This window comes from Bombina bombina, chromosome 9 (genome assembly GCF_027579735.1).
Source record: "Bombina bombina isolate aBomBom1 chromosome 9, aBomBom1.pri, whole genome shotgun sequence".
Taxonomy (NCBI): Eukaryota; Metazoa; Chordata; class Amphibia; order Anura; family Bombinatoridae; genus Bombina; species Bombina bombina.
Window position 1 is genome coordinate 151,568,771 of NC_069507.1, and position 27,582 is coordinate 151,596,352.

Sequence of the window (27,582 nt, forward strand, 5' to 3'; positions counted from 1 at the left end):
TCAACCACCTCCTCAGCCCAAACAGTCCTGAGAGAGGGTGCAAGTAAAATACTGGGGTAGAACCACCACTGACTCTTACTTGAACCCTTTATTGCCTGTAGGTCTAGTAAAGTAATACTTCGCAGGGTGTTGTCAAGTTATCTGAGACCAGACACGGATGGGTATAGCGCTAGACCAAACACCTACACAGCCTCACTAAAGTTATTGCCTCCTCCCTAGACAATATTGAAATCAAATGGAAATACAAAGGGTATAGGAGGCGCTATAGAGCCGTAGGATATATAGATAGATATGTAGATATAAAATTGGCTGTATTACCAGCCTTTGAGAATCTGAAATTTAAAAATCACGTCCCAAATCCCTTCATATATTTAGTTAACAATAAAGGTGTGACAGATCCTTACAGCATAGACTTGATGGGTGTAAAATAAAACAGAAGGGCAGAGAACCAGGAGTCCTTACTGCATATAAAATACAATTTATTGTCAAAATAAAATTAAATAATCAAAAGCAATATTCAGTTAAAACACATGCAATAATCAGTGAAACACAACCTGTATTGTTCATTAAATTCACAGCTAAAATAAATGTAAAATCCAATACCATTCACACACATAAAAAACAGAACCGGTTAGGCCATTCAAACTATTTCAAACCTCTCAGATATTTGTTAATGAGGATACAAATGATAGCTAGTGGAGAACACCTAAAGAAGCTTGTGTTCAAATCCTAATGTTAATGTCCCATGGGGATCCCCAAAAATAGATGTCCAGAATGACAATGTGGGTTTATGTTACTATTCCAACTTTGAGATATTCAGGTAAGCACTCCAGTCTCTCTTAATTTAAAACTTGGCCCCCGATGGTTTCAAAGTTCATTCCTTACTGTCCTCTCGAGCACAGACAGTCAAATATATAAACAAAGCCGGGAGGCTTTCCTACCTCCTTTCAAATGTCCGCCCACACGTGTCTGCCAACGGTCTCCTTACCTGGCCCGACACTCCGGCTGCTCCCTCAGATGTAAAACAGCGATGGTCCCGTGAGATACGTCACCCGGTGTCCGGATCCTGGGTGACCACTTGCGCAAGTGTTAGTTACCACGGTTATTTCACAGGATGCCCTCTGCACTTCTGTACGCCAGGGTACACAGAGTTCTGTCCAGCTCCAATTCTTCAGACGTTCATAAACAGTAGCAGGTAAGTACTCTACGCGTTTCAACCCCTTTCCTGGGTCTTTTTCAAGATGCTACTTCCTGCTCACCTCTGTCCTTAAATCCTCTCTCTGCAGAGGTGATTCGTTACCACTTCCACACCTTTCTTGTAGGTAAGTACTTCCTGGGGGGAAATCCTAAAAACCTCACATGCCATTCTTCTCTCTAGCTATAGCTCTGATATTAAAATGGATAATCATTTCAAAATGTTAGATTAAAATCATTACTGTGCGATTCTCTGAGATATAAATAGATGAATATACAAATAAACGAATAAATAATCTAGAAAAACACAATACAAAAATCCAATAAAAAAACAATAAAAAACTAAAGTGTATTTAGAGTCCAGAACTAACATTTTTAATAGTACACAAGATACAAAATTTAAAGCAGGAATTTGCATCGGATCTAAATCGAACCTAGCTCAAACAAACCTAGCCCTATAGTCCTATCCAAAAATTCCCTCCTTAAATAATAAAGCATTACCAAAACTGATAGAACCCTTAATTTAAAAAGGGGGCTAATTCCAACTCTGAATTTAGACCAAGTGGGTATAGGGTGTTAAAACCATAAATTAATTCTGCTTCCCTTTTAACTAATTTATTTTCAAAATCACCCCCCCTCCAATTATTTCTCACTATACACAATCCCCAGAATTTAAGTTCTTTAGTATTGTTCATATGGACCTCCCTAAAATGTGTGTATAAGTGGGTCTCCAGTTTTCCCTTTTCTATGTTCCAGATGTTCCAGATGTGCTCTCTGATCCGATCCCTGAGCATCCTAGTTGTCTCTCCAATATAAAACAAATTACATGAGCTCTGTAGCATATAAACCACTCCTTTGTTACTACATCTTATTGTGTCCTTTATAATGAATTCCCTACTTGTGCCCGGGATTGGAACCTTTTTCTTCTTTAACCCACATCTACATGCTTTGCATGTTGCACAGGGGAAAAAACCTTTTATTTCTTTCCCCCTCAGATCCAAATCTTTTTTACAATTTCTTTGTCTTCTGAACTCACTGGGTGCTAGCAGTGATTTAAAATTCTTAGTTTTTTTGTAAACTATCCTTGGGTAGACAGGCAATTTATCCCCAATTACTGGGTCTTTTATTTTACACCCATCAAGTCTATGCTGTAAGGATCTGTCACACCTTTATTGTTAACTAAATATATGAAGGGATTTGGGACGTGATTTTCAAATTTCAGATTCTCAAAGGCTGGTAATACAGTCAATTTTATATCTACATATCTATCTATATATCCTACGGCTCTATAGCGCCTCCTATACCCTTTGTATTTCCATTTGATTTCGATATTGTCTAGGGAGGAGGCAATAACTTTAGTGAGGCTGAGTAGGTGTTTGGTCTAGCGCTATACCCATCCGTGTCTGTTCTTATTAATCCTTTTCTTCCTGAGGTGTATTAGCTGCAAGTCCAGTATAGATATAGATATGGATATTTTCTCATACAGAGATAAATTGCTGTCTGAACTCATGAAAAATGAATTTCAGAAACCTGAAGAATACACTATGAATAAAGCGGAAGTATTAAAACTAGTGGGAGATTTAGAAAAGGTTCTAAATAGAGAATTGAGGCAGAAAATGGAACTGATCTTTTTAGATAGATATTTGGACCAGAATACCATCCCTAGAGGGTTAAAACTAAAGAAAACTTGCACTTTTGAGTTAAGTGAACACTTACAAAAAGAATGGGATGATGTATTAAAGGAAGCTTCCAAAGGACTGATCAAAGTTATTAAAAAATCCAGAAATGAGAGCATAGAACAAATCAATAATGAAATTTTAAGCATTAAAGAAAAATTAGAAATAGTTAAAGAAGATCAGACATTGAAAGAAAGACAACAGGTTGTGATTGAGAGACTAGAAAGTGTGAAGAAAGAAATTATAGTCACCAAATGTAAAAAATTGGAAAGGGATATCTCTGAGTCCTCCATGACACAAGGGATTGTTGAACAAAATCTAGAAAGGGGGAACACAGAAACCCAGAGGGTTAACAATAATCCATGGGAGAGGGTTGATAGGAGAAGATATGACCACCAGAATAATTTTCACGGTAATGGATATAAGGAAAGAAATAATTTTGAAGAAAATAGGGGATATCAGAATAAGAACTTTAGAAATAGGAACACTGGAGGGTGGAATCGAGGGCCTGATATGAGATATAATAACCACTATGGCAACCGATATGGTTGGGAGAATCGTTTTGAAAATAGGGACCACTTCTGGAGAGGAGATTATAGGGGGAATAGGAACTTCTATGGAGAGAGAGGGCCTAATAACCATAGACAGAGGAATGGAGGTTACTATGAAGAGGTCAACCAATATCAAGGGAGACCAAACCAGCAAAAGACTAAGGATGAAAATAGATGGGAGTCAAGAAAGTCAGAGATACCCATGGCAAACAGGTTCACTCCCCTAGCTATGATAAGTAAACATCAACCTGCCCCTAGTGAGACCATGGGTCACATAGACCTAACTAGAGAGGAAAAGGATTTTTTAGGCCACACACCCCTCAGGGAGGGGGCTCCACAACTAAGAGGCTTGAATGGACAGGGAAAGGAAGAAAAGGTTGTAAGTTCAAGGGAAAGAAAAAGACAAATAGAGGAATTAGAGGAGGAAGAAGGGAGAGAAGAAGAAAAAATGGAAGCCAAAAGACAGAAGTAGTTAAGAAAGTAGGGATCTTCAATTTAAGTGAAAAAATACTAAGTAAAGAAGAAGAAAGAGTTCTGAATTTGGGACTCTCATTTGCCCCTTCAAAAAAGTTGAATAGGTTTGAGACACATATAAATGTAAGAAAGTATGTGAGAAATCTGACTCTTAAACGTTTCTTTCTAAAGAATCCAGTCGAAAGGTATATTACTAATGAACCAAAAGAACCTGATCTATACAAACATACAGAACTAAAAACAAAATCTAAGTTTTACCCCAAGAATGACAGAGGGAGCAATTTGGAGACCTTTGAAAAGATGGTTCTGGCAGACTTAAGGGAGGGAGCAGATAGAAAACATAAATTTAGGAGGAATTTAAGTAAGAAGGATAGGGAAGTATTAGAGAACCTTCAGAAAAACAACAATATAACCATAAAAATGGCAGATAAGGGTGGAGGCTTAGTAATTCTGGATAGTACTAAGTATAAGATCGAGGCTGAGAGATTATTGAATGATAGAAAAACATATAAAAAACTAGAGATGGATCCAACCAATAAATTCAGGGCTAAGCTGGATAGAATTTTGGATAAAGGCAAAGAAAAAGGCATTTTAACAGATAAGGAATATTCATATATTAAACCCCGACACCCTAGGATCCCCATATTTTATTTCCTACCCAAGGTCCACAAAAGTCTTACTAACCCACCCGGGAGACCAATAGTCTCAGGGATAGACTTGTTGACGGCTAATTTATCCGAATACATGGATAAGTTCCTACAAAAATATGTGGTACAATTGGATTCATATCTAAAGGATTCCACCAGTGTGCTAAGAATACTTGAAGGGATTAAGTGGGCGAAAGAATTTGTGATGGCCACTTGTGATGTATCTTCACTTTACACCAATATTAAGCACAATTTAGGGTTAGAGGCTGTCGAGGGGTACTTGATTAAAGACAATACGATAGTAGAAGAACAGAGAAATTTTATTTTGGAAATTATAAGTTTTATTTTGGAACATAATTATTTTTCATTTGACGGCAAGTATTTCCTACAAATTGAGGGGACAGCAATGGGCACGAGATTCGAGCCGAGCTACGCTAATCTGTTTATGGGGGACTGGGAGCAAAGGTTCCTCCAGTTTGCGGAGCTTGGTGCGAATCTCGTGCTTTTTAAAAGATACATAGATGATATTCTAATAATCTGGCGAGGAACTGAAGATTCCCTTAAAGAAGTATTCAACACCATGAATAATAATGACAGAGGATTGACTTTTACATATGAAATTAGTGGGAATTAATTAATTTTTTAGACTTAGAGATAATGGTAAATAAGGAGGAATTAATAACCAGAACACATTTTAAACCGACAGATTCCAATAATTATATTCACGCAACTAGCTGCCACTACTTTAAATGGAAAGAAAACATACCGGTAGGACAGTGCCTGAGGATTAGAAAAAATTGTACAAGAATTGAGGATTTTAATGAACAAGTGGAGCTATTAGAGGAAAGGTTCAGGGAAAGGGGCTATAAAGAAAATAATATAAAGAACGCCATAACAAGGGCCAGGACCACTAATAGGGACTCACTATTAGAATATAAAAGAAAGGTAGAGCAAAGAAGAGACACATTAGACATACCATTCATAAACACATATAGTGAGGATCATGTTTTAATGAAGAAAATTTTGAGAAAGCACTGGCACTTGTTAAAAAATTACCCAGTAATTGGGGACAAATTGCCTGTCTACCCAAGGATAGTTTACAAAAAAACTAAGAATTTTAAATCACTGCTAGCACCCAGTGAGTTCAGAAGGCAAAGAAATTGTAAAAAAGATTTGGATCTGAGGGGGAAAGAAATAAAAGTTTTTTTCCCCTGTGCAACATGCAAAGCATGTAGATGTGGGTTAAAGAAGAAAAAGGTTCCAATCCCGGGCACAAGTAGGGAATTCATTATAAAGGACACAATAAGATGTAGTAACAAAGGAGTGGTTTATATGCTACAGTGCTCATGTAATTTGTTTTATATTGGAGAGACAACTAGGATGCTCAGGGATCGGATCAGAGAGCACATCTGGAACATAGAAAAGGGAAAACTGGAGACCCACTTATACACACATTTTAGGGAGGTCCATATGAACAATACTAAAGAACTTAAATTCTGGAGTTGTGTATAGTGAGAAATAATTGGAGGGGGTGATTTTGAAAATAAATTAGTTAAAAGGGAAGCAGAATTAATTTATGATTTTAACACCCTATACCCACTTGGTCTAAATTCAGAGTTGGAATTAGCCCCCTTTTTAAATTAAGGGTTCTATCAGTTTTGGTAATGCTTTATTATTATTCTTTATTATTCTTGGGAAGGTGTCTGAAATTTTAGCACAGTATTGATTTTATCTGAGGTCCAGGTTATTAACCGTTTTAGTTTTTGCATTTTCTAAATAGTGTATTTAATAAGATTTTTAAGGAGGGAATTTTTTGGATAGGACTATAGGGCTAGGTTTGTTTGAGCTAGGTTCGATTTAGATCCGATGCGAATTCCTGCTTTAAATTTTGTATCTTGTGTACTATTAAAATGTTAGTTCTGGACTCTAAATACACATTAGTTTTTTATTGTTTTTTTATTGGATTTTTGTATTGTATTTTTCTAGATTATTTATTCGTTTATTTGTATATTCATCATTATTCATTTGAAATGATTATCCATTTTAATATCAGAGCTATAGCTAGAGAGAAGAATGGCATGTGAGGTTTTTAGGATTCCCCCCCAGGAAGTACTTACCTACAAGAAAGGTGTGGAAGTGGTAACGAATCACCTGTGCAGAGAGAGGATTTAAGGACAGAGGTGAGCAGGAAGTAGCATCTTGAAAAAGACCCAGGAAAGGGGTTGAAACGCGTAGAGTACTTACCTGCTACTGTTTATGAACGTCTGAAGAATTGGAGCTGGACAGAACTCTGTGTACCCTGGCGTACAGAAGTGCAGAGGGCATCCTGTGAAATAACTGTGGTAACTAACACTTGCGCAAGTGGGCACCCAGGATCCGGACACCGGGTGACGTAACTCACGGGACCATCGCTGTTTTACATCTGAGGGAGCAGCTGGAGTGTCGGGCCAGGTAAGGAGACCGTTGGCAGACACGTGTGGGCGGACATTTGAAAGGAGGTAGGAAAGCCTCCCGGCTTTGTTTATATATTTGACTGTCTGTGCTCGAGAGGACAGTAAGGAATGAACTTTGAAACCATCGGGGGCCAAGTTTTAAATTAAGAGAGACTGGAGTGCTTACCTGAATATCTCAAAGTTGGAATAGTAACATAAATCCACATTGTCATTCTGGACATCTATTTTTGGGGATCCCCATGGGACATTAACATTAGGATTTGAACACAAGCTTCTTTAGGTGTTCTCCACTAGCTATCATTTGTATCCTCATTAACGAATATCTGAGAATTTTGAAATAGTTTGAATGGCCTAACCGGTTCTGTTTTTTATGTGTGTGAATGGTATTGGATTTTACATTTATTTTAGCTGTGAATTTAATGAACAATACAGGTTGTGTTTCACTGATTATTGCATGTGTTTTAACTGAATATTGCTTTTGATTATTTAATTTTATTTTGACAATAAATTGTATTTTATATGCAGTAAGGACTCCTGGTTCTCTGCCCTTCTGTTTTATTTTACACCCATCAAGTCTATGCTGTAAGGATCTGTCACACCTTTATTGTTAACTAAATATATGAAGGGATTTGGGACGTGATTTTTAAATTTCAGATTCTCAAAGGCTGGTAATACAGCCAATTTTATATCTACATATCTATCTATATATCCTACGGCTCTATAGCGCCTCCTATACCCTTTGTATTTCCAAGTTATCTGAGACCACAGGGCTTAAGTTAAAGGCATATGAAACCTAACATTTTTATTTCATGATTCAGATAGAGCTTACCATTTTCCAATTCACTTCTATTATCTAATTTGCTAAGTTCTCTTGTTATGTTTTTTTTAAAGCATACCTAGGTAGGCTGATTAACAGCAATGCACTGCTGGGAGCTAGCTGCTGATTGGTGGCTGCACATATATCCATGTTGTCATTGGCTCATCTGATGTGTTCAGCTAGTTCCAGAGTGCATTGCTGCTCCTTCAACAAAGGATACCAAGAGAATGCAGCACATTAGATAAATTAAGTACATTTTAAAGTAATTTAAAGTGTATGCTGTCTTAAACATGAAATAAAACATTTGAGTTCCATGTCCCTTTAAATACAAATGTAACTTCAAAACCAAAGCTAGAAATACAATTTTATTCCTTTACTAAAAAAGTTGATTTGTGTGAAAATTAAAGCAGAAGTCATAAGAACTTTCATTCCCTCACAAAAATGAGAACAATTTAATATCTAATTAAATATAAACAAAACATGAAAGATGTAGGGCAGATCAATATTTTGATCCCTTAAAAAACTGGGTATGTTGGAAATGGCAGTCAGTTATATTAATAGGAACTCTGCCAAGGAACTGTTAAAAAAATGTATTTAGTTGTGTAGACACTTATACAGGTGATTATAAACAAAGGTATCATTTTAATAACACCATTGTTTCTTTGTAGTTCAAGGGGTTGCAGTCCAAATTCTCAAATGTATCATTATCCATACATTTGGAAGCAGTCATTTAGTTAAAGGGACATGAATCCCACGTTTTTTCTTTTGTGATTCATTCTCTTGGTATCCCTTGTTGAAGGAGTAGTAATGCTCTACTTGGATTTTGCTAAACACATCAGGTAAGCCAATGACAAGGGGTATATTTGTGCAGCCAGCAATCAGCAGCTAGTTGACGTAATGCACTGCTCTTCATGAGCCTACCTAGGTATGCTTTTCAATAAAGGATATCAAGATAGGGAAGCAAATTAAACAACAGGAGCAATTTGGAAAAAATAATTTTAAAAAATGCAGCTTGATATAAATCATGAAAGATTAATTTTTAATTTAATGTCCCTTTAATTTCTTTGTACCACCCAAGACATGAAGCTAAGTAAATGGGGGAGGGATTAAAATATGAAAAGCAGGAATAAAAAGCAGATGACCCCATTCACCTGTAACAATCAATTATAATATCTAAAGCACCCAACACCACTATCCCATTTGCTTTACTACTCTGAAATGTTACCATTGCCTTGTGTTACTGGAAAGTTAACCTGATTTTAAAAGTCAAAATTTATACTTCATGGTTCAGATACATCATGCAATTTTAAGAGACATTTAAGATTACTTCTATTATCAAATTCACTTTGTTCTCTTGGTATCCTTTGCTCAAAATCAGTTGAGTTAGATGATGATTGGTGGCTACACACATGTGCTCCTTGTCACTAGCTAACCAGATCCCAGCAGATCTCTGGAGCTGAATTTAACCATGTGTTTAACCCCCTTTGCAGAGGTTAAAAACATTGTTATATAAAAGCATAATGGCTAGATTTAGAGTTGGGCGGTAGCCGTCAAAACCAGCGTTAGAGGCTCCTAACGCTGGTTTTTACCGCCCGCTGGTATTTGGAGTCAGTCAGGAAAGGGTCTAACGCTAACTTTCCAGCCGCGACTTTTCCATACCGCAGATCCCCCTACGCCATTTGCGTATCCTGTCTTTTCAATGGGATCTTTCTAACGCCAGTATTTAGAGTCTTGGCTGAAGTGGGCGTTAGAAATCTAACGACAAAACTCCAGCCGCAGAAAAAAGCCAGGAGTTAAGAGCTTTCTGGGCTAACGCCGGTTTATGAAGCTCTTAACTACTGTGCTCTAAAGTACACTAACACCCATAAACTACTTATGTACCCCTAAACCGAGCCCCCCCCCCCCACATCGCCGCCACTCTATTAAAATTTTTAACCCCTAATCTGCCGACTGCACACCGCCGCCACCTACGTTATCCCTATGTACCCCTAATCTGCTGCCCCTAACATCGCCGACACCTACATAATATTTATTAACCCCTAATCTGCCGCCCCCAACGTCGCCGCCACCTACCTACACTTATTAACCCCTAATCTGCCGACCGCACCGCACCGCTACTATAATAAATGTATTAACCCCTAATCCGAGCAGACTTGTTTTTCTTGCATCGCTTGTGTATGGGACGACCTATAGCTCCTGTCTAAGGCGGGTCCCCAAATGCCCGCGGTGTGCAGTATAGTTAGAGAAATAGTTAGATAGGAGCGCCAAAGGAGGCAAGGCCAAGGGTTAAGGGAATGGTTGGTTTAATGTAATCAGGATTGGGATTAGTCCTGTGTGAAGTTAGACCATAGAGGTTGAAATAGTCCTATCTAATGTGTTAATAGATTCATTAAATGCGTGAAGTCCAAGCGTATATTCCCTTAGACTGGGGGTTGTGGTAACATTCACTAAAAATGTAAGTTTAAAATCAAAATTGTATGTATATTACAGTGAAGAATTGCTCGAAAAAACAATGAGTGGCACAGAAAATACGTTTTCAAATAAAATAACAGAATTTAATATCAGTAATATACGAAAATATGGATCCATATCGATATTAGTATTACCTTAAGAACAATATTTCGGTATTACCCTAAAACATTTTTAATGAATGAAGTCTATCTAACAAGATCTTCACATATACAAGAAAGGGGGGGAGCGTGATACGTTGTCAGGTTATTCTCTAATAAATAAACCTGCTTGATGTGTAAGTGTGCAGGAGTGAAAAATTGACAATGATTAAAACATATGTATGATAATGGAGTGGGCTGAAATTTGTCAATAAATAGTATAAACCCTAATATTGGGAAATTACCCTATAAGTAATATACTTTGAGAAATCAGCATGTAAGCAATATACTTTGGGAGATCAGCATATAAGCACTGTAATATGTTGTGACAATTATATAACAACTGTATAACAAATGCTAGATATTCTAATTAAAATAACAGTATAAGAATAGCAGTATAAAAACAGATATAATGTGGGAAAGTAACGTGATCTCCAAATAAAATGGTGACAATCCAAATTGGTGGGAAATAGTTCAATCCGTGAAAAACATGAAATCCAAAGATTATGCAAAGAAAAATAAAATCCACACAAAATCGTATTTCAAAATATATAGTTCCTTCAAAAATGGTGATGTCTCAAAAAACGGAAAAAATATAGCTAGTGTGTGCACAAACTAGTGAACGTGATCACTGAGAAAACATATAGAGAAAAAGTTAAAGAAACTTTAAAATACTTTAAAAAGCTTCAGAGAGCTTGTTATTCTCAAAAAATAGTCTACAATCAGACTAAAAAACAAAAATCGAAGAAAGTGCCTGGGGAATCCTCAAAACCTGTAAACAAAAGATAACAACATAGTGTGATATTGCTATTAATATCCAATAGTTAAAAGGAATAATGCTCACCATATACTTGTCAACGCGTTTCGGCCTGCAATAGAGGCCTTTCTCTATTATTAATATATAATATATATATATATATATATATATATATATATATATATATATATATATAATATATATATTAATAGCAATATCACACTATGTTGTTATCTTTTGTTTACAGGTTTTGAGGATTCCCCAGGCACTTTCTTCGATTTTTGTTTTATTTTTAATCGAATTTCGTTTTTTATTCTCCTTTTCTGAACTATTGTTTTTGCCATCTCAGGGACCTCTGCTATCAGGAAGCTGATTGTAGACTATTTTTTGAGAATAACAAGCTCTCTGAAGCTTTTTAAAGTATTTTAAAGTTTCTTTAACTTTTTCTCTATATGTTTTCTCAGTGATCACGTTCACTAGTTTGTGCACACACTTGCTATATTTTTTCCGTTTTTTGAGACATCACCATTTTTTGAAGGAACTATATATTTTGAAATACGATTTTGTGTGGATTTTATTTTTCTTTGCATAATCTTTGGATTTCATGTTCACGGATTGAACTATTGCCCACCAATTTGGATTGTCACCATTTTATTTGGAGATCACGTTACTTTCCCACATTATATTTGTTTTTATACTGCTATTCTTATACTGTTATTTTAATTAGAATATCTAGCATTTGTTATACAGTTGTTATATAATTGTCACAACATATTACAGTGCTTATATGCTGATCTCCCAAAGTATATTGCTTACATGCTGATTTCTCAAAGTATATTACTTATAGGGTAATTTCCCAATATTAGGGTTTATACTATTTATTGACAAATTTCAGCCCACTCCATTATCATATATATGTTTTAATCATTGTCAATTTTTCACTTCTGCACACTTACACATCAAGCAGGTTTATTTATTAGAGAATAACCTGACAACGTATCACGCTCCCCCCCTTTCTTGTATATGTGAAGATCTTGTTAGATAGACTTCACTCATTAAAAATGTTTTAGGGTAATACCGAAATATTGTTCTTAAGGTAATACTAATATCGATATGGATCCATATTTTCGTATATAACTGATATTAAATTCTGTTATTTTATTTGAAAACATATTTTCTGTGCCACTCATTGTTTTTTCGAGCAATTCTTCACTGTAATATACATACAATTTTGATTTTAAACTTACATTTTTAGTGAATGTTACCACAACCCCCAGTCTAAGGGAATATACGCTTGGACTTCACGCATTTAATGAATCTATTAACACGTTAGATAGGACTATTTCAACCTCTATGGTCTAACTTCACACAGGACTAATCCCAATCCTGATTACATTAAACCAACCATTCCCTTAACCCCTAATCCGCCTCACTCCCGCCTCAATAACCCTATAATAAATAGTATTAACCCCTAATCTGCCCTCCCTAACATCGCCGACACCTAACTTCAAGCATTAACCCCTAATCTGCCGACCGGAGCTCACCGCTACTCTAATAAATGTTTTAACCCCTAAAGCTAATTCTAACCCTAACCCTAACACCCCCCTAAGTTAAATATAATTTTTATCTAACGAAATAAATTAACTCTTATTAAATAAATTATTCCTATTTAAAACTAAATACTTACCTGTAAAATAAACCCTAATATAGCTACAATATAAATAATAATTATATTGTAGCTATTTTAGGATTAATATTTATTTTACAGGCAACTTTGTAATTATTTTAACCAGGTACAATAGCTATTAAATAGTTAATAACTATTTAATAGCTACCTAGTTAAAATAATTACAAAATTACCTGTAAAATAAATTCCAACCTAAGTTACAATTAAACCTAACACTACACTATCAATAAATAAATTAAATAAAATACCTACTAATAAATACAATTAAATAAACTAACTAAAGTACAAAAAATAAAAAAGAACTAAGTTACAAAAAATAAAAATATATTTACAAACATAAGAAAAATATTACAACAATTTTAAGCTAATTACACCTACTCTAAGCCCCCTAATAAAATAACAAAGACCCCCAAAATAAAAAAATGCCCTACCCTATTCTAAAATTAAAATAGAAAAGCTCTTTTACCTTACCAGCCCTGAAAAGGGCCCTTTGCTGGGCATGCCCCAAAGAATTCAGCTCTTTTGCCTGTAAAAAAAAAAACATACAATACCCCCCCAACATTACAACCCACCACCAACATACCCCTAATCTAACCCAAACCCCCCTTAAATAAACCTAACACTAAGCCCCTGAAGATCTCCCTACCTTGTCTTCACCACACCGGGTTCACCGATCGGTCCAGAAGAGACTTCGATGTCTTGATCCAAGCCCAAGCGGGGGGCTGAAGATGTCCATGATCCGACTGAAGTCTTCATCCAAGCCGGAGCTGAAGAGGTCCATGATCGGGCTGAAGTCTTCATCCAAGCGGGAGCTGAAGAGGTCCATGATCCGGCTGAAGTCTTCTATCAAGCGGCATCTTCAATCTTCTTTCTTCCGGATCCATGGTCATCCCGCCGACGCGTAACATCCATCTTCACCGAAGACTTCCTGACGAATGACAGTTCCTTTAAGGGACGTCATCCAAGATGGCGTCCCTCGAATTCCGATTGGCTGATAGGATTCTATCAGCGAATCGGAATTAAGGTAGGAAAATTCTGATTGGCTGATGGAATCAGCCAATCAGAATCAAGTTCAGCCCCGCAAAGGGACCTTTTCAGGGCTGGTAAGGTAAAAGAGCTTTTCTATTTTAATTTTAGAATAGGGTAGGGCATTTTTTTATTTTGGGGGTCTTTGTTATTTTATTAGGGGGGTTAGAGTAGGTGTAATTAGTTTAAAATTGTTGTAATATTTTTCTAATGTTTGTAAATATTTTTTTATTTTTTGTAACTTAGTTCTTTTTTATTTTTTGTACTTTAGTTAGTTTATTTAATTGTATTTATTTGTAGGTATTGTATTTAATTAATTTATTGCTAGTGTAGTGTTAGGTTTAATTGTAGGTCATTGTAGGTAGTTTATTTAATTTATTTATTGATAGTGTAGTGTTAGGTTTAATTGTAACTTAGGTTAGGATTTATTTTGCAGGTAATTTTGTAATTATTTTAACTAGGTAACTATTAAATAGTTATTAACTATTTAATAGCTATCGTACCTGGTTAAAATAATTACAAAGTTGCCTGTAAAATAAATATTAATCCTAAAATAGCTTCAATATAATTATAATTTATATTGTAGCTATATTAGGGTTTATTTTACAGGTAAGTATTTAGCTTTAAATAGGAATAATTTATTTAATAATAGTTAATTTATTTCGTTAGATTTAAATTATATTTAACTTAGGGGGGTGTTAGTGTTAGGGTTAGACTTAGCTTTAGGGGTTAATACATTTATTATAGTAGCGGTGAGATCCGGTCGGCAGATTAGGGGTTAATAATTGTAGGTAGGTGGAGGCGACATTGGGGGGGCAGATTAGGGGTTAATAAATATAATATAGGGGTTGGCGGTGTTAGGGGCAGCAGATTAGGGGTACATAGGGATAACGTAGGTTGTGGCGGTGTACGGAGCGGCATATTAGGGGTTAATAATAATATGCAGGGGTCAGTGATAGCGGGGGCGGCAGATTAGGTAGTACGATAATTAAATTCTCTAACACATTAGATCATTTTCTTTGCACTCTTATGTCCTTTTAATACCTGTACACTCTGTTGACCTTATCACTATACCAAAACTGTTGATATAGATTATACAATTTAATATATAATCATAACAATGTAATTCTACCATAGCATAAGTTATGCTTACTTTATTCCTTTTGCAGCTAGGACAAGCCTTGCCCGCTGGGCAAATGGACAAAATCTCATGCTATAAACTCGAATTGATCCATCAGGTACTGGTCCTGGAGATGGGCTGCCTGAAAAACAGAGGTTTATCCATTATATATAGATTACAGCAATTTGCAGAATACTGTGAGTATATTAAAACAAATGCAAGTTATATTGTTATATTATTATTAGTGCTATAAAATTGTATTGAAATATTAGACACAAGTTTGCATGCACATTACATAATCACAAATTGCCAAATGACTAGTGATTTGTTTGTATCCTATTGATCAAACCTTAGCCAGCTATTGAGGTATCATTGACATATGACACAATAAGCAGTCGCAGATAATGCCTCAGTTTTACAGGGATAAATAAACAGCTAGAATTGCATTTCAAGCTTTGGCCATCACAATGTGGTTTTTTTTAAGCTTGTTCTACAGATTTACATACATATATACACACACAGACAAATAGGTCAACTTTACAAAGTTAAAGGGACAGTCTACATTACCATTTTTATTGTTTAAAAAGATAGATAATCCCTTTATTACCCATTCCCCAGTATTTTCATAACCAACATGGTTATTCTAATATACTTTTTACCTCTGTGAATACCTTGTGTCTAAGCCTGTGCAGACTGCAACCCTTACCTTAGTGTAGAGCTGCAACAACTAATCGATATAATAGATAATTGATTATGAAAATAGTTGTCAATGAATCTCATAATTGATTAGTTGGTTTACAATTGAGTGGTCTGTGCACAACACCAGTTGCTTCACTCCAATAAGCTCCTGCACATGGTATTGTGGTTTATGGTTATGTCCTTAGCCTAAAGGACATCAGACATTTACTTTTTTCCTTTTTCAGGACAGTATAAGATTATTTTTAAGTTTACAACTACTCCTTGCTTATGTGCAACCCAGAAATAAGAGGAATCATTATTTTGATTGTTTATATTAAATCAGGTGATTTGGGACTAAGCTTTGCATGATATAGTGCCAAACTTGTTACTTACACTTAGCCCTAGATTGATGGGATTTGTTATTTGAATAGATGTGCACTATTATCTGTTTGTACAATTATTAGCGGATCACTTGCTATTTCTGATTATATGTACTGTATTGATAAATGTGTAAGGCTTTGTCCTGTTACTGGTATATAGTCCTTAGAGCTTTTGACCTTTTTATATTTTTAATAAATTGTGGTATGTACCAAATACATATACAACAAAAAAATCCCAGCAAGCTCCAAGGCACATAAAAAGTAACTTTATTCAAGGAAAAACCAACGGTGGCTAATATAAGCACATTTAAGAACAACAGCGCAGACTTCTTACGCGTTTCGGTGATAGGACACCTTAATCATAGAAATACTGTGACTGCTTGTAACCGGAAATTTATATGGTTAACAATTAACATAATTAAAAGAATGCTGTGTTCAAATAGGCAAATTAAATGAAATAACTGAACAAATGTGTATATTGGCCACTTAGTTATAGTTTTCTTAATAAGTCATCCTCAAATTATTCAACAGTGGCTACAAAAAAACTATAAAATGCTGAAAGTATATGTTTTTCTAGGAAGCTGTTTATACACAGATGGATTATTTTTTTATTCCTCTAACCAAGTGCAAAAACCTTAATTCTCCATATAGAGAGCAAATATTTAGTAAGTAGTAAGCTCTTCCCTATACCGGCTAAGTACACAAACCTGTTCTTGAGTGTGCAGCAGTTTGTTGTGCGGCAGTTTGTGCATGCTGACAGGTCGTACACCCTTTGTGTTACTTTGGATTGGAAGTTCTTTGTGGGCCTTGTGTTGCTACAAGCTATACATTTATTAAAATTGCATTTATAGTGTCCCTTCATGCTCAGCCAACTACTGGTATTTGTCTTTTGTGTTTTTAATACGCTAGGTGATAGGATATTACCAAGGTACTGCCACGTCTGGCCACATAGTTACAACCCTTGGATACATATTTCTTAAGACTGTCTTTGGCAGTTAGAATAGGGAGATGCTTCCCCACTATGTTACAAATCTTTGAACTCATCAAACCTGTTATTTCTACTATTTACACTTCTAGTGTGATCTATAAGATCCCTCCTATTCATTCTTGTTACTTCCAGGTACTCTCTATCACTTTTCTTGAGTGACCAGTCTCTTTGAGGAAATCTAAGTCATTCATACAATTTCTTTTAATTCGAACAAATTGACCTTTGGCCACACCGAATCCTGTATGCCGTGGATGACTACTTTGTGCATGCATTAAGGCAAGTTCAACCTTTATAAATATATTATTTTTCCCTAACCTCATAGCTGGGTATTTACCATTACATATAGATATTCAAGATATTTTTATGCTAGAATGACATCCAGGCTTACTTGTTAAGAGGCCCCTTGCATTGGTGGAGCTAACAATGATAAATATCCCACCTTGGTGAAATTGGCAAAACCCTACTTATATCATCTCAGGCACCTCAACACCATCTGAGCGCCTCTTCTCTGCTGCAAGGAAAATAACTTGGATTTTATTTTAAATACAGTGAAAACATTTTTGTTTTTTTATCCGATTAGTTGATTAATCAAAAAATAATTGACCAATTAGTCGATTATGAAAATAATCGTTAGTTCCAGCCCTACCTCAGTTCTTTTGACAAACATGCATTTTAGCCAATGAGTGATGACTCATAAATAACTCCACGGGAGTGAACACAATGTTATCTATATAGCACACATGAACGAGCAGTGTCTAGCTGTGAAAAAAATTCAACATGCACTGAGATAAGAGGTGGCATTCAACAGCTTAGAAATTAGCACATGAGCTTACCTAGGTTGAGCATTCAGAAAAGAATACCAAGAGAACAACACAAATTTCATGATAAAAGTACTTTGGAAAGTTATTTAAAATTGCATGCCCTATCTGAATCATGTAAGTTTAAAGGGACAGTACACTGTAAAATTGTTTTTCCATTAATGTATTTTAAATGACTTGTTATACCAACTGCAGAGTATAACATTTTTGAGAAATTCCATTTTCATGCTTATTTGTGTATATGAAGTAGCTGATTTTGTGCTTTGAAACCACAGCCTATTACAATGGGTTGAACTTAAAGGTGATATCAGATCTCATTATGTTCTAAATTTGTGTAAACAGACTTGCTTCCTTATCTTTTATTTGGCTGGAACACCAAAGCTCAATACATAGAGAGAACAATGGAAAATGATCGTTTTATTACTTAACTATCCTGCATCCCACTGAGAGTGTAATCTCTTCTGCTGGCTGTGTATACTTAGGCTATTCAATAGCCTATACTCCAGTATTAATTTGTTCAGTGTAGGTGGCGATACCACAGGCTAAATCAGCTATTTCAAATGCAGAAATAGGAGTAAAGGAGCTACTTGCAACCAATTTAATACACTTTAGCAGGTTAAAAGGATCATTGGGAATAATTTAAAGGGGAGAATTTTTTTGGGTGAACTGTCCCTTTAATTTTGACTTGATTGTCCCTTTAATGCATCCTTGAAGTTCACTTCTGATTGGCTTGCCCTTCAATCTGTTGCAAACTTGGTTACAATATATACCTAACCAGAAGCCACAGCAAAACATAAACATGCACATATGCCCAACCCCTATTACATTATTATGTGAAGAAATTATCCAACCCATGGAACTATTGTTCATTGGTTTTGATAAGCAATCATGTAATTAATGCACACAGCTGAATTCACAACTGAGGGCTTGTTTCCATTGAGCCGTAATTGGGTTTAACCGCCATTCCCTCACATTGCAACTAACAATAAAGTGTAATTATACACACCAAACAGAATATCAGCGCTAGTCAACTGAAAATAATCCTGTCAACTATATATCTATTAAGAAACAATCACATTAATCAGAGATATGCATAAAAAAATGTGCACTATCACACATTTAAATCCATCACATACATAAAGAAATGATAACAAACATACAATAGATGATATAAAAGTTATCAGCAAAATAAATGCAAACCTAGAATACAAATGTGCTTAAAATGAAAAGTTCCATATACGAATAAGGTGATTTCCAAGTCCTGAAAATGATTCTAGGGAAAACCCAAGCAGATGCCGCTTCTCATTTGGTGATAATTCCTGTGATCACCGGAGTAGAGACAGAACTAGGGCAAAGAAGTACAAGAAGCGCAAAAAGACTTGAGTTATTTAATACATGTATATAAACAAAAATAAACATAAAAACTTACACTTAGGTAAGCGCAATAAATCTCCAGACAAGAATCAAAGGCAGCGGCAGTCTGAGTCCCAATCAACAGGCAGATATGTCTGAGTTTGAAAAGGACCGCCAAACACAAGCCGGCATCTGACGTCACTGTAGAAAAAATCCCCCTTTAGGCCTAAACCTCTCAGGCTGCACAAACTGTCAATGAAGACTAACAACAGTTCACGATATCCCTACGCGTTTCGTCCGGAACCCAGCCAGACTTCTTCAAGGGCACAGTTAGAGTAGTTCAAGTAAGATGTTCAGAGTGACAATGGGCTGATAATTTATACAGAGCGCCCTCTAGTGATATAAGTACTGTAAAACAAACCTATTCATATCTAAACCAAATAAACCATGTTAAAATCTAAAACAAATTATTCATATTACCGCACAATAGAAATACATGTTCACGGATATAATACATAGATGTATAAAACCATCTATAAAGTATATTGCGTACATCAAAAACAGATTATAAACACATTGATATACATATAAAAATGCACAAAAACAATACATTGCATAAAAAATATGATAAAAACATGATGAAAAAATAATAAATAATAAATAAAAATAAATAAAAATTAATTGGGAATATTTTAGCATAATGGTGTCATCCAATCAAAATAGATTTTAAAAACAAATTCATATTTTTAAGATAATTAATTAATACTTTAAAAATGATTAATATTTAATATTTAAAATTTAAAATGTATCTCTTAAGACTCCTAATGACAAAAATTATGATAATACTTCTAACAGGCATTCAAATCAATTTGTCATGGAGGAAGACAAACTATAATAAGCCAAATTGACTACTATTTTCCTGACTAGCCCTGATAGATAAAAATCCATATATAAAAAACTAAATTAATTGATCCACACACACATATATATATATATATATATATATATATATATATATTTTTTTTTTATGTACGCAATATACTTTATAGATGGTTTTATATTTCTATGTATTATATATGTGAACATGTATTTCTATTGTGCGGTAATATGAATCATTTGCTTTAGATTTTAACATGGTTTATTTGGTTTAGATATGAATAGGTTGTTTTACGGTACTTATATCACTAGAGAGCGCTCTCCCCCTGTGTATAAATTATCAGCCCATTGTCACTCTGAACATCTTACTTGAACTACTCTAACTGTGCCCTTGAAGAAGTCCGGTCGGGTTCCGGATGAAACGCGTAGGGATATCGTGAACTGTTGTTAGTCTTTATTGACAGTTTGTGCAGCCTGTGAGGTTTAGGCCTAAAGGGGGACGCTCCGGATCCTGTGTTCTACAGTGACATCAGACGCCGGCTTGTGTTTGGTGGTCCTTTTCAAACTCGGACATATCTGCCTGTTGATTGGGACTCAGACTGCCGCTGCCTTTGATTCTTGTCTGGAGATTTATTGTGCTTACCTAAGTGTAAGTTTTTATGTTTATTTTTGTTTATATACATGTATTAAATAACTCGTCTTTTTGCGCTTCTTGTACTTCTTTGCCCTAACAATAAAGTGTATTAACCTCTAAACTGCCATTCCCCCACATCGCAAAGTACCTATTTAAACTATTAACCCCTAATCCGCCATTTCCCCCCAACCCACCAAACCCCCCAAAAATAAAAAACCTAACACTAAAAAAAAACCTAAGGGGCATTTGTATGGGCATTCCCCTTAAAAGGGCAATCAGCTCTTTTGCGGCCTATTAAAATAAAAAAATCTAAAAATAAACCCACTCAAAAACACATAAGTCTAGCCCCCAAATAGTTACTCACAGTTCCTGAAGTCCGTCGGAGAAGGTCTTCCAGGTGCTGAAGGTCTTCATCCAGCGCGGGGACCTCTGCTATCTTAATCCAGGGCAAAAGCAGCGCAGAGCAGAGGTGACCGAGGAACAGGACCGGCAACCACGGAACCATCTAGCATGGAGGATCCTCTTCTTACGATCGTTGCCGCACACTCAAGCTTGAATGCAAGGTACCCATTTTATATTTGGGATACCTTGCATTCCTATTGGCTGATATTTTCAAATAAGCCAATAGGATGAGAGCTACTGAAATCCTATTGGCTGATTTGATTGATTAATTAGAATTAATTGGTGCAAGAAAGGACTGTTGATAATCAAAATACTGTGTGTTGAGACCTGTGTGTTTGTGCACCTTGCAGCCGTGGGAGTTAAAAAAACAAACAAAAAAACCCCCATTTACAACAGCAAATTAGGCTTTTATGCATTATGTGATGATTGATAACTTCAGTTTCCCTGTTCAGTTAATCTTTAACATGCGTTTATTATAAACAAAGAGACCAAGGGGTAGATTTATTATAGTGCGAGCGGATATGATACGATGTAGCGTCAGCATTTATCATTGCACCAGCAGTTCTTGTGAACTGCTTGTGCAATGCCGCCCCCTGCAGATTTGTGGCCAATTGGCCCCTAGCAGGGGGTGTCAATCAACCTGATCGTATTCGATCGGGTTGATTTCTGTCCGCCGCCTCAGAGCAGGCGAACAAGTTATGGAGCAGTGGTCTTTAGACCGCTGCTTTTATAACTTCTGTTTCTGGAGAGCCTGAAGGCTCCCCATTTCTCAGCATGCTGATTAGCTAGGTCTTTATCCCAGCCTTATCACTTTCTAGCAGTATAAATATGAAAATTATATTGCATTACATTACATTAGTCATTATAGTGAGATAATAAAATGATTTAATTAATTAAATGTTTTTGATATAATAAAAAAATTGATACCCTCAGAGCAACAATGTTTGGGAACAGCTACAAATGCCACAATATCACATGCAAATTAAGTATTTTTAAAGGGACATATACAACTTATTTTGTCTTTAATGATCCTGATAGACCATACAATTTTCCAGTTTACTTCCATTACCTAATTTGCTTTTTTTCTTATTCTATCCTTTGTTGTAAACATAGCAGCAATGCACTACTGGGAGCTAGCTCATTTGTGGCTACACTTAAAGGGACAGTCTACACCTTAAAGTCTTACCTTAGATTAAGCTGCAAATAGCCTCCTGCACCCGTTCTATATCATGCACCAGGAACAGTAAAAAAGTTATTTTAAAGTGATTAGTGTTTTTGGCCAGTTTGAAATGGCTGCCATGCTCCGCCCACTGATGACATCACAATCTAGGCTGCATCTATGCACTCTGCTAAACAGCAGTGACAGGTTGTTAAATCCAACTTGTGAGCCTTTTGTGATTAGATGTCATATTCAGCAAAGATCATGATGTCATCAGTGGGCTAAGCTTGGCAGCCATTTCAAAGTGGCCAGAAACAATATTCATTTTAAAATAACTTTTTTACTGTTACTGTTGCATGATATAGAAAAGGTGCAGGATGCTATTTGCAGCTTAATCTAAGGTAAGACTTTAAGATAACTAAGTGGTAAACTGTCTCTTTAAATGCTTCTTGTCATTGGCTCACTCAACATGCTAAGCTAGCTCTCAGTAGTGCATTGCTGCACCTTCAACAAAGGATACCAATAAAATGAATCAAATATGATAATATAACTAAATTGGAAGGTTGGTTAAAAATGCATTCTCTATCTCTATGTGAATCATAATAGAATGATTTAGAGTTTTATGTCCCTTTAGAGTTTTGCAAGAATGCTTTATAACAATGTTATACATTAGCAAGAGCACTATATGGCAGCAGTTTTGCAAGAATGCTTTTTAGCAATGTTATACCTTATCAAGAGCACTAGATGGCAGCAGTGTTTGCTTGCATATAGTGCTCCAGACACGTGTGCCTTACCTACCTTGGTATACTCTTCAACAAAGGATACCATGAGAACAAAGCAACATTGATAATAGAAGTACATTGGAAAGTGTTTTTGGATCAAATTGATCATTCAAAATCAGTCTTAGTAGCTATAGTTTCTGAGTTATGTTGTATAATTATGGATGCAAATGTATCTAAGGAAGTACATAGGGGACAATATAATCAGACAAGCAGCTGATAGCAGTTTATTGTGTTTGAAAGGAGCTCACAAACACCATTTTAAATAAGCTGAGCCCTCTCCCTTCAATAAGAGGTTGAGTTCTGCTGCTGCCTTTTTCTTACATAGCTGTTCACTAACCAATACTGCAGTATTAAAATGTTCAGTATAGGTGGTGGTTTCAACAACCAACAGCAGATATTTTAAATGAAACAATTAAGGTAAAGGTCATATTTGTAAACAATCTAATACACTCCAGCATGTAAAATCAATCAATTGGAACACATTGATAGGGACAAAACTTTATAGTAGATTGTCCTTTTAACTCAATATAATCCCATATTTACATTAAATACTGTATAATTGCCTAATCAACAAATATACAATAACAAGACAATACAATAGCAACTCTGAATTTCAAATAAACAGTAGATTTTCTTTTCTGACACATTTTAAAATTTACAACAGCCATCCATCAGCCAATCACAAAAGCATATACGAATACACTGTGAACTCTTGCACATGCTCAGTAGGAGCGAGTGCCCCAGAAAGTGTGAAACTAAAAAATACTTTGAACAGTTTTGTAAGTGAATTGAAAAGTTGCTTAAAATTTAATTTTGACTTTAGTGGTCCTTTAAAATGATTATTACATTGTTATGTCCCTTTAACTCCAGGTGATCATTGACTGTTAGGTAATGCAAACAACAAGACAGCATCTACGTTTTTACCTTTTCCCAAACTCTTCTGTGTTCCGGCCATTTTGTGTAATTTCCCAATGCTATCGATAACTTTGTTAAATAAGCAATCTGAAAAGAAATAATTGAATACACATTAGTCATTTTAGTGCACAAGAGCCTGGTACTTTAACATATTATTGTCTGCCTCATTAACCAGGGCGTATACCAAATCTATCTAAGGTTTAAAGAGAAAGTAAACCTAGAGATGTTTAATTCATTAATCAAAAGGGCTTAATATGAAAATTAAATGTACAATATGCATAGATTATGTTTATATATATATATATATATATATATATATATATATATATATAGTGGTATGTAAGTCAGAAAGCTATTGGGTAGAACCCTCTAGCTAACCCCACAGCGCTCCTAAGGTCTAGAGACTAGTACTTGCAGTGATCTCAAGTACCCCTATATATGTTAAATACACCTTTTATCTCACACTAGCTGCCAATCTCCAAAAGTCGGAGGAGTTCCCAGTACCTCCAAAAGAATAAATAAACACAAGATTTATAGAGATGGCGCTGTGTAAGTAAGGAGATAATGTAATGGCCTGAATAGGGCTAATAGTAATGTATAGTTAGGCAATAAGGAGTGGCAAATGAACACACAATATACACACAATATACTGCACAGTGACAAAATAACTTAAAAGATATACATGTTAAAATACATATTCAAGGTGTACACGAAAGCTAAATAAAAAATGTGGTATTAGACATAAATTGTTCCTTTATGTGTCAGGATAGATAACAAATGAAGAGTCTGTTTTTATCTTCTTCCAATCTTGTATATATCCCCCTAGGAGTATGCACTTACATTAGATACCCTCAATCGTATGAGGTAAGGATGATTCAATAACGCTGGACAAGGATTGTGTCCTCTTGGATATACAACCACTGGCAGATGAAACTTTATTTGCTTTTAGAATACTTGTGCCCTTCTTGGTGTCCTGGTAGATGGAAACTTTCGATCTCAATCACAATACCCAGGAAAGAACAACAGCTCAGTAGCTCGTTCCATGGAGAGCTACCACCCAGAAGCAGTCTCTTTTAGCCCAATTTTAATGTGCTGACATGACATATAAAGCAGCTGCACATGCTCTATACCAGGAATTGAATGCAGACTTCCATCCTTGGTTGGGTTGGACAGGAAGCTCCAATATAAACAGTTCCTCTGGCTTAATCTTGTTGTATTCTAAACCTGTTAAACTTGTTAAGCAAGAGGCAGTCAGTCTGTGTATCTCACAGTGAGCTCCAACCACTTGTAGTTGATTATGTGAGCAGCTGTCAGTCACTATATATACTTACCTTGCAATTCTATATTGAATATCTAATTATCTCCAAGCTTTCTGTGATAATTATTCTTTACCTATCATGAAGGGCTACTCGGGTACGTTGCACGTAACCGTTCTTAGAACCCGGCACATGCTCCGTACAATACCGCTGACATCACTGCTTACGTCACCATGTATCGACCATGCACACTGTCAAGAATTGGCAAGCGTGATACAGGACACCTGTACAGGCTGCACCCCCCACTCACCTGGACTCACTGCACTTGCTTTTTCCTTTATCTCCATGCGTTCAGGAGTGAGCAGGAATATTAACAAATATGCTAATTAGCATTATGTATAGCGCAGCAAATGGATCATATTAATACAAACCTCTCCTGCTTAATGAATTAATTTATTTAGTAAAGAAAAATATATAAAATGTATCCAACATAATGAATATTTATACTATATAATCACAATTATATGTTTAAAATATAATACTAGAATCTTAATTTACTGGTCATTTAAATATGCAGCTCCCCTAATAATAACTGGAAAATAACAAGCGTGCCCCGGACTATTGCTGCACGCAACTCCTTAATCTAGTAGGGCAAAAAGCATATGAAACATACCAGCGTTACTGTAGATTCTCTTACCTGGGAGCAGCCTTTTTCATTCTTATACATCTTCCCAGAGCTACAAACCCTCCCTCCTCAGTAATAATCAATAAGCAGTAACACCTTTAGGCATTACGTAATGGAAAAATCAGTCTTTCAGTCATTAGTCTATAGTTATTTCTTTTCAGTTAACAAAAACTGCTTGTATTCGCTGGGGGTGAGTTCATGTAAATTGAGATTAGAAAATGTCAACTGAAAAAATGCTGTGTAACATGACTCATCAGAAAATAGCTTTATTTAAAAACAATATTTTTTTCCCCATAATTATATGTGTATATTATTTTTAAAGTTTAACTAATTTGATCAAAACCATCATCACAGATTATACTTTTTTTTTTTAAATAATTTTTATTGAGGCAATGAGCAATAACAACAGAACATGAAATATGCCCAGATATATGTCCAACTTGGAAAGAACATCTTTACAATTCTCATCTAGAAAATAGGTTAGTTTCAAAACATTAAGGTAGAAATGTTACCATTATAAAAATCGTGTCTACTAGTTACATGTAAAAAGGGCTTTAGCCAGATTGAGTAACAAGTTCACCAATGAGAGTGTTCTTTGTGAGAAGGGTTATAAAAATATGTCTGACTTGTGGATCATAAAATGAATAATATGTAGGATTAAAAGAAAATAGAAAAAAAAACCTTGTGTGTAGGAGAAATGGGTAGCCGCAACATATAACAATGAAACCTCTTTTCATAACTCTTGGTACAGTAAAAATAATGATAGCCTACAAATTACTATAGGAATTATAAAGTAAGCTATCAAATCTGAATAAAATGGAGTAAAATGGGGGATGGTGTGATAGTTTTATTTGGGGGAAAGGAAATTCAGCGGGGCAAGAGCCGCTCTTATTTGAAAAAGGGGAGAGAAGGAGGTGGGGGGCGGAGTCTGTTAGGGTGAGAATCTGGGCTAGCTTTTGGGTCTTAAAGTATATTGAATATAAAACATAGTGTTATGAGCTGCTTATTCTATTTTCATTATTTTATGTCTAACCAAACTTTTCCTTTTCTTTTACTGAACTCTTCTCTGAAACTGCAGATATATTACTTCTGTATTTTCCAGCAATTCACTTATAACCTAATAAGTTACACAAACATATAACTTTGTTTTGGCTTTTTCTCATAGATTGTTTTCAAAATGTCTTAAAATCAAGGCCTCTTTGTCTAGTATTATTTTTCCAACCCAATTAGTATCTGGCCAAATTCCAAGAAAGCATATCTTACTAATTCTAACATAGAGAACCAGTTTTTTTAGCAACCACTAATCACGTGAGATTTATTGGCCAATCATTATCAGCCAATTAGCTCTCTGCTTTGTAAGCTACTGTAATAGTATAAAAATGCATGTATAAGAAAATGTGTTAGTCTTGCGTTGCTGAGTTTTGTGCTGGGATACTGTTGCAACAGTGTAATAAAGATTACCTCTCTTGAGGTGAGCCCTTGTTTGATAAATATCTGGTCTGGACCTCTTTTACTGCACCTGAGATGAGCTCACTCACGACAATAGGAAGGGGCTTCCTAAAGAAATTGTGTATAGGGAGAGTAATCTGATATGTTCTATATGTTACTTGGTATGAAAGGATACAAGATGAGTAACTGCAAGCCA

The 27,582-nt window shown here is 35.5% G+C and overlaps 1 protein-coding gene across 2 annotated transcripts in view; it reads right to left on the reverse strand.

The window, feature by feature from the left end:
• Positions 1-26,126, reverse strand: part of LOC128640092 (glutathione S-transferase omega-1) — a 43,464-nt gene extending 17,338 nt beyond the window's left edge. The window contains exons 1-3 of one of the 2 annotated variants that reach the window (XM_053692427.1): positions 25,950-26,126; positions 24,006-24,083; positions 15,045-15,153 (exon numbers count right to left, since the gene is read on the reverse strand). In XM_053692427.1, coding sequence (XP_053548402.1) covers positions 15,045-15,153; positions 24,006-24,036 — 140 coding nt within the window. In that variant the 5' untranslated portion in view covers positions 24,037-24,083; positions 25,950-26,126. Of the gene's footprint in view, positions 1-15,044; positions 15,154-24,005; positions 24,084-24,836; positions 25,177-25,949 lie in introns of those variants that run through there. The other variant, XM_053692426.1, reaches the window with a different exon arrangement.
• Between the last annotated feature and the right edge of the window lie 1,456 nt (positions 26,127-27,582).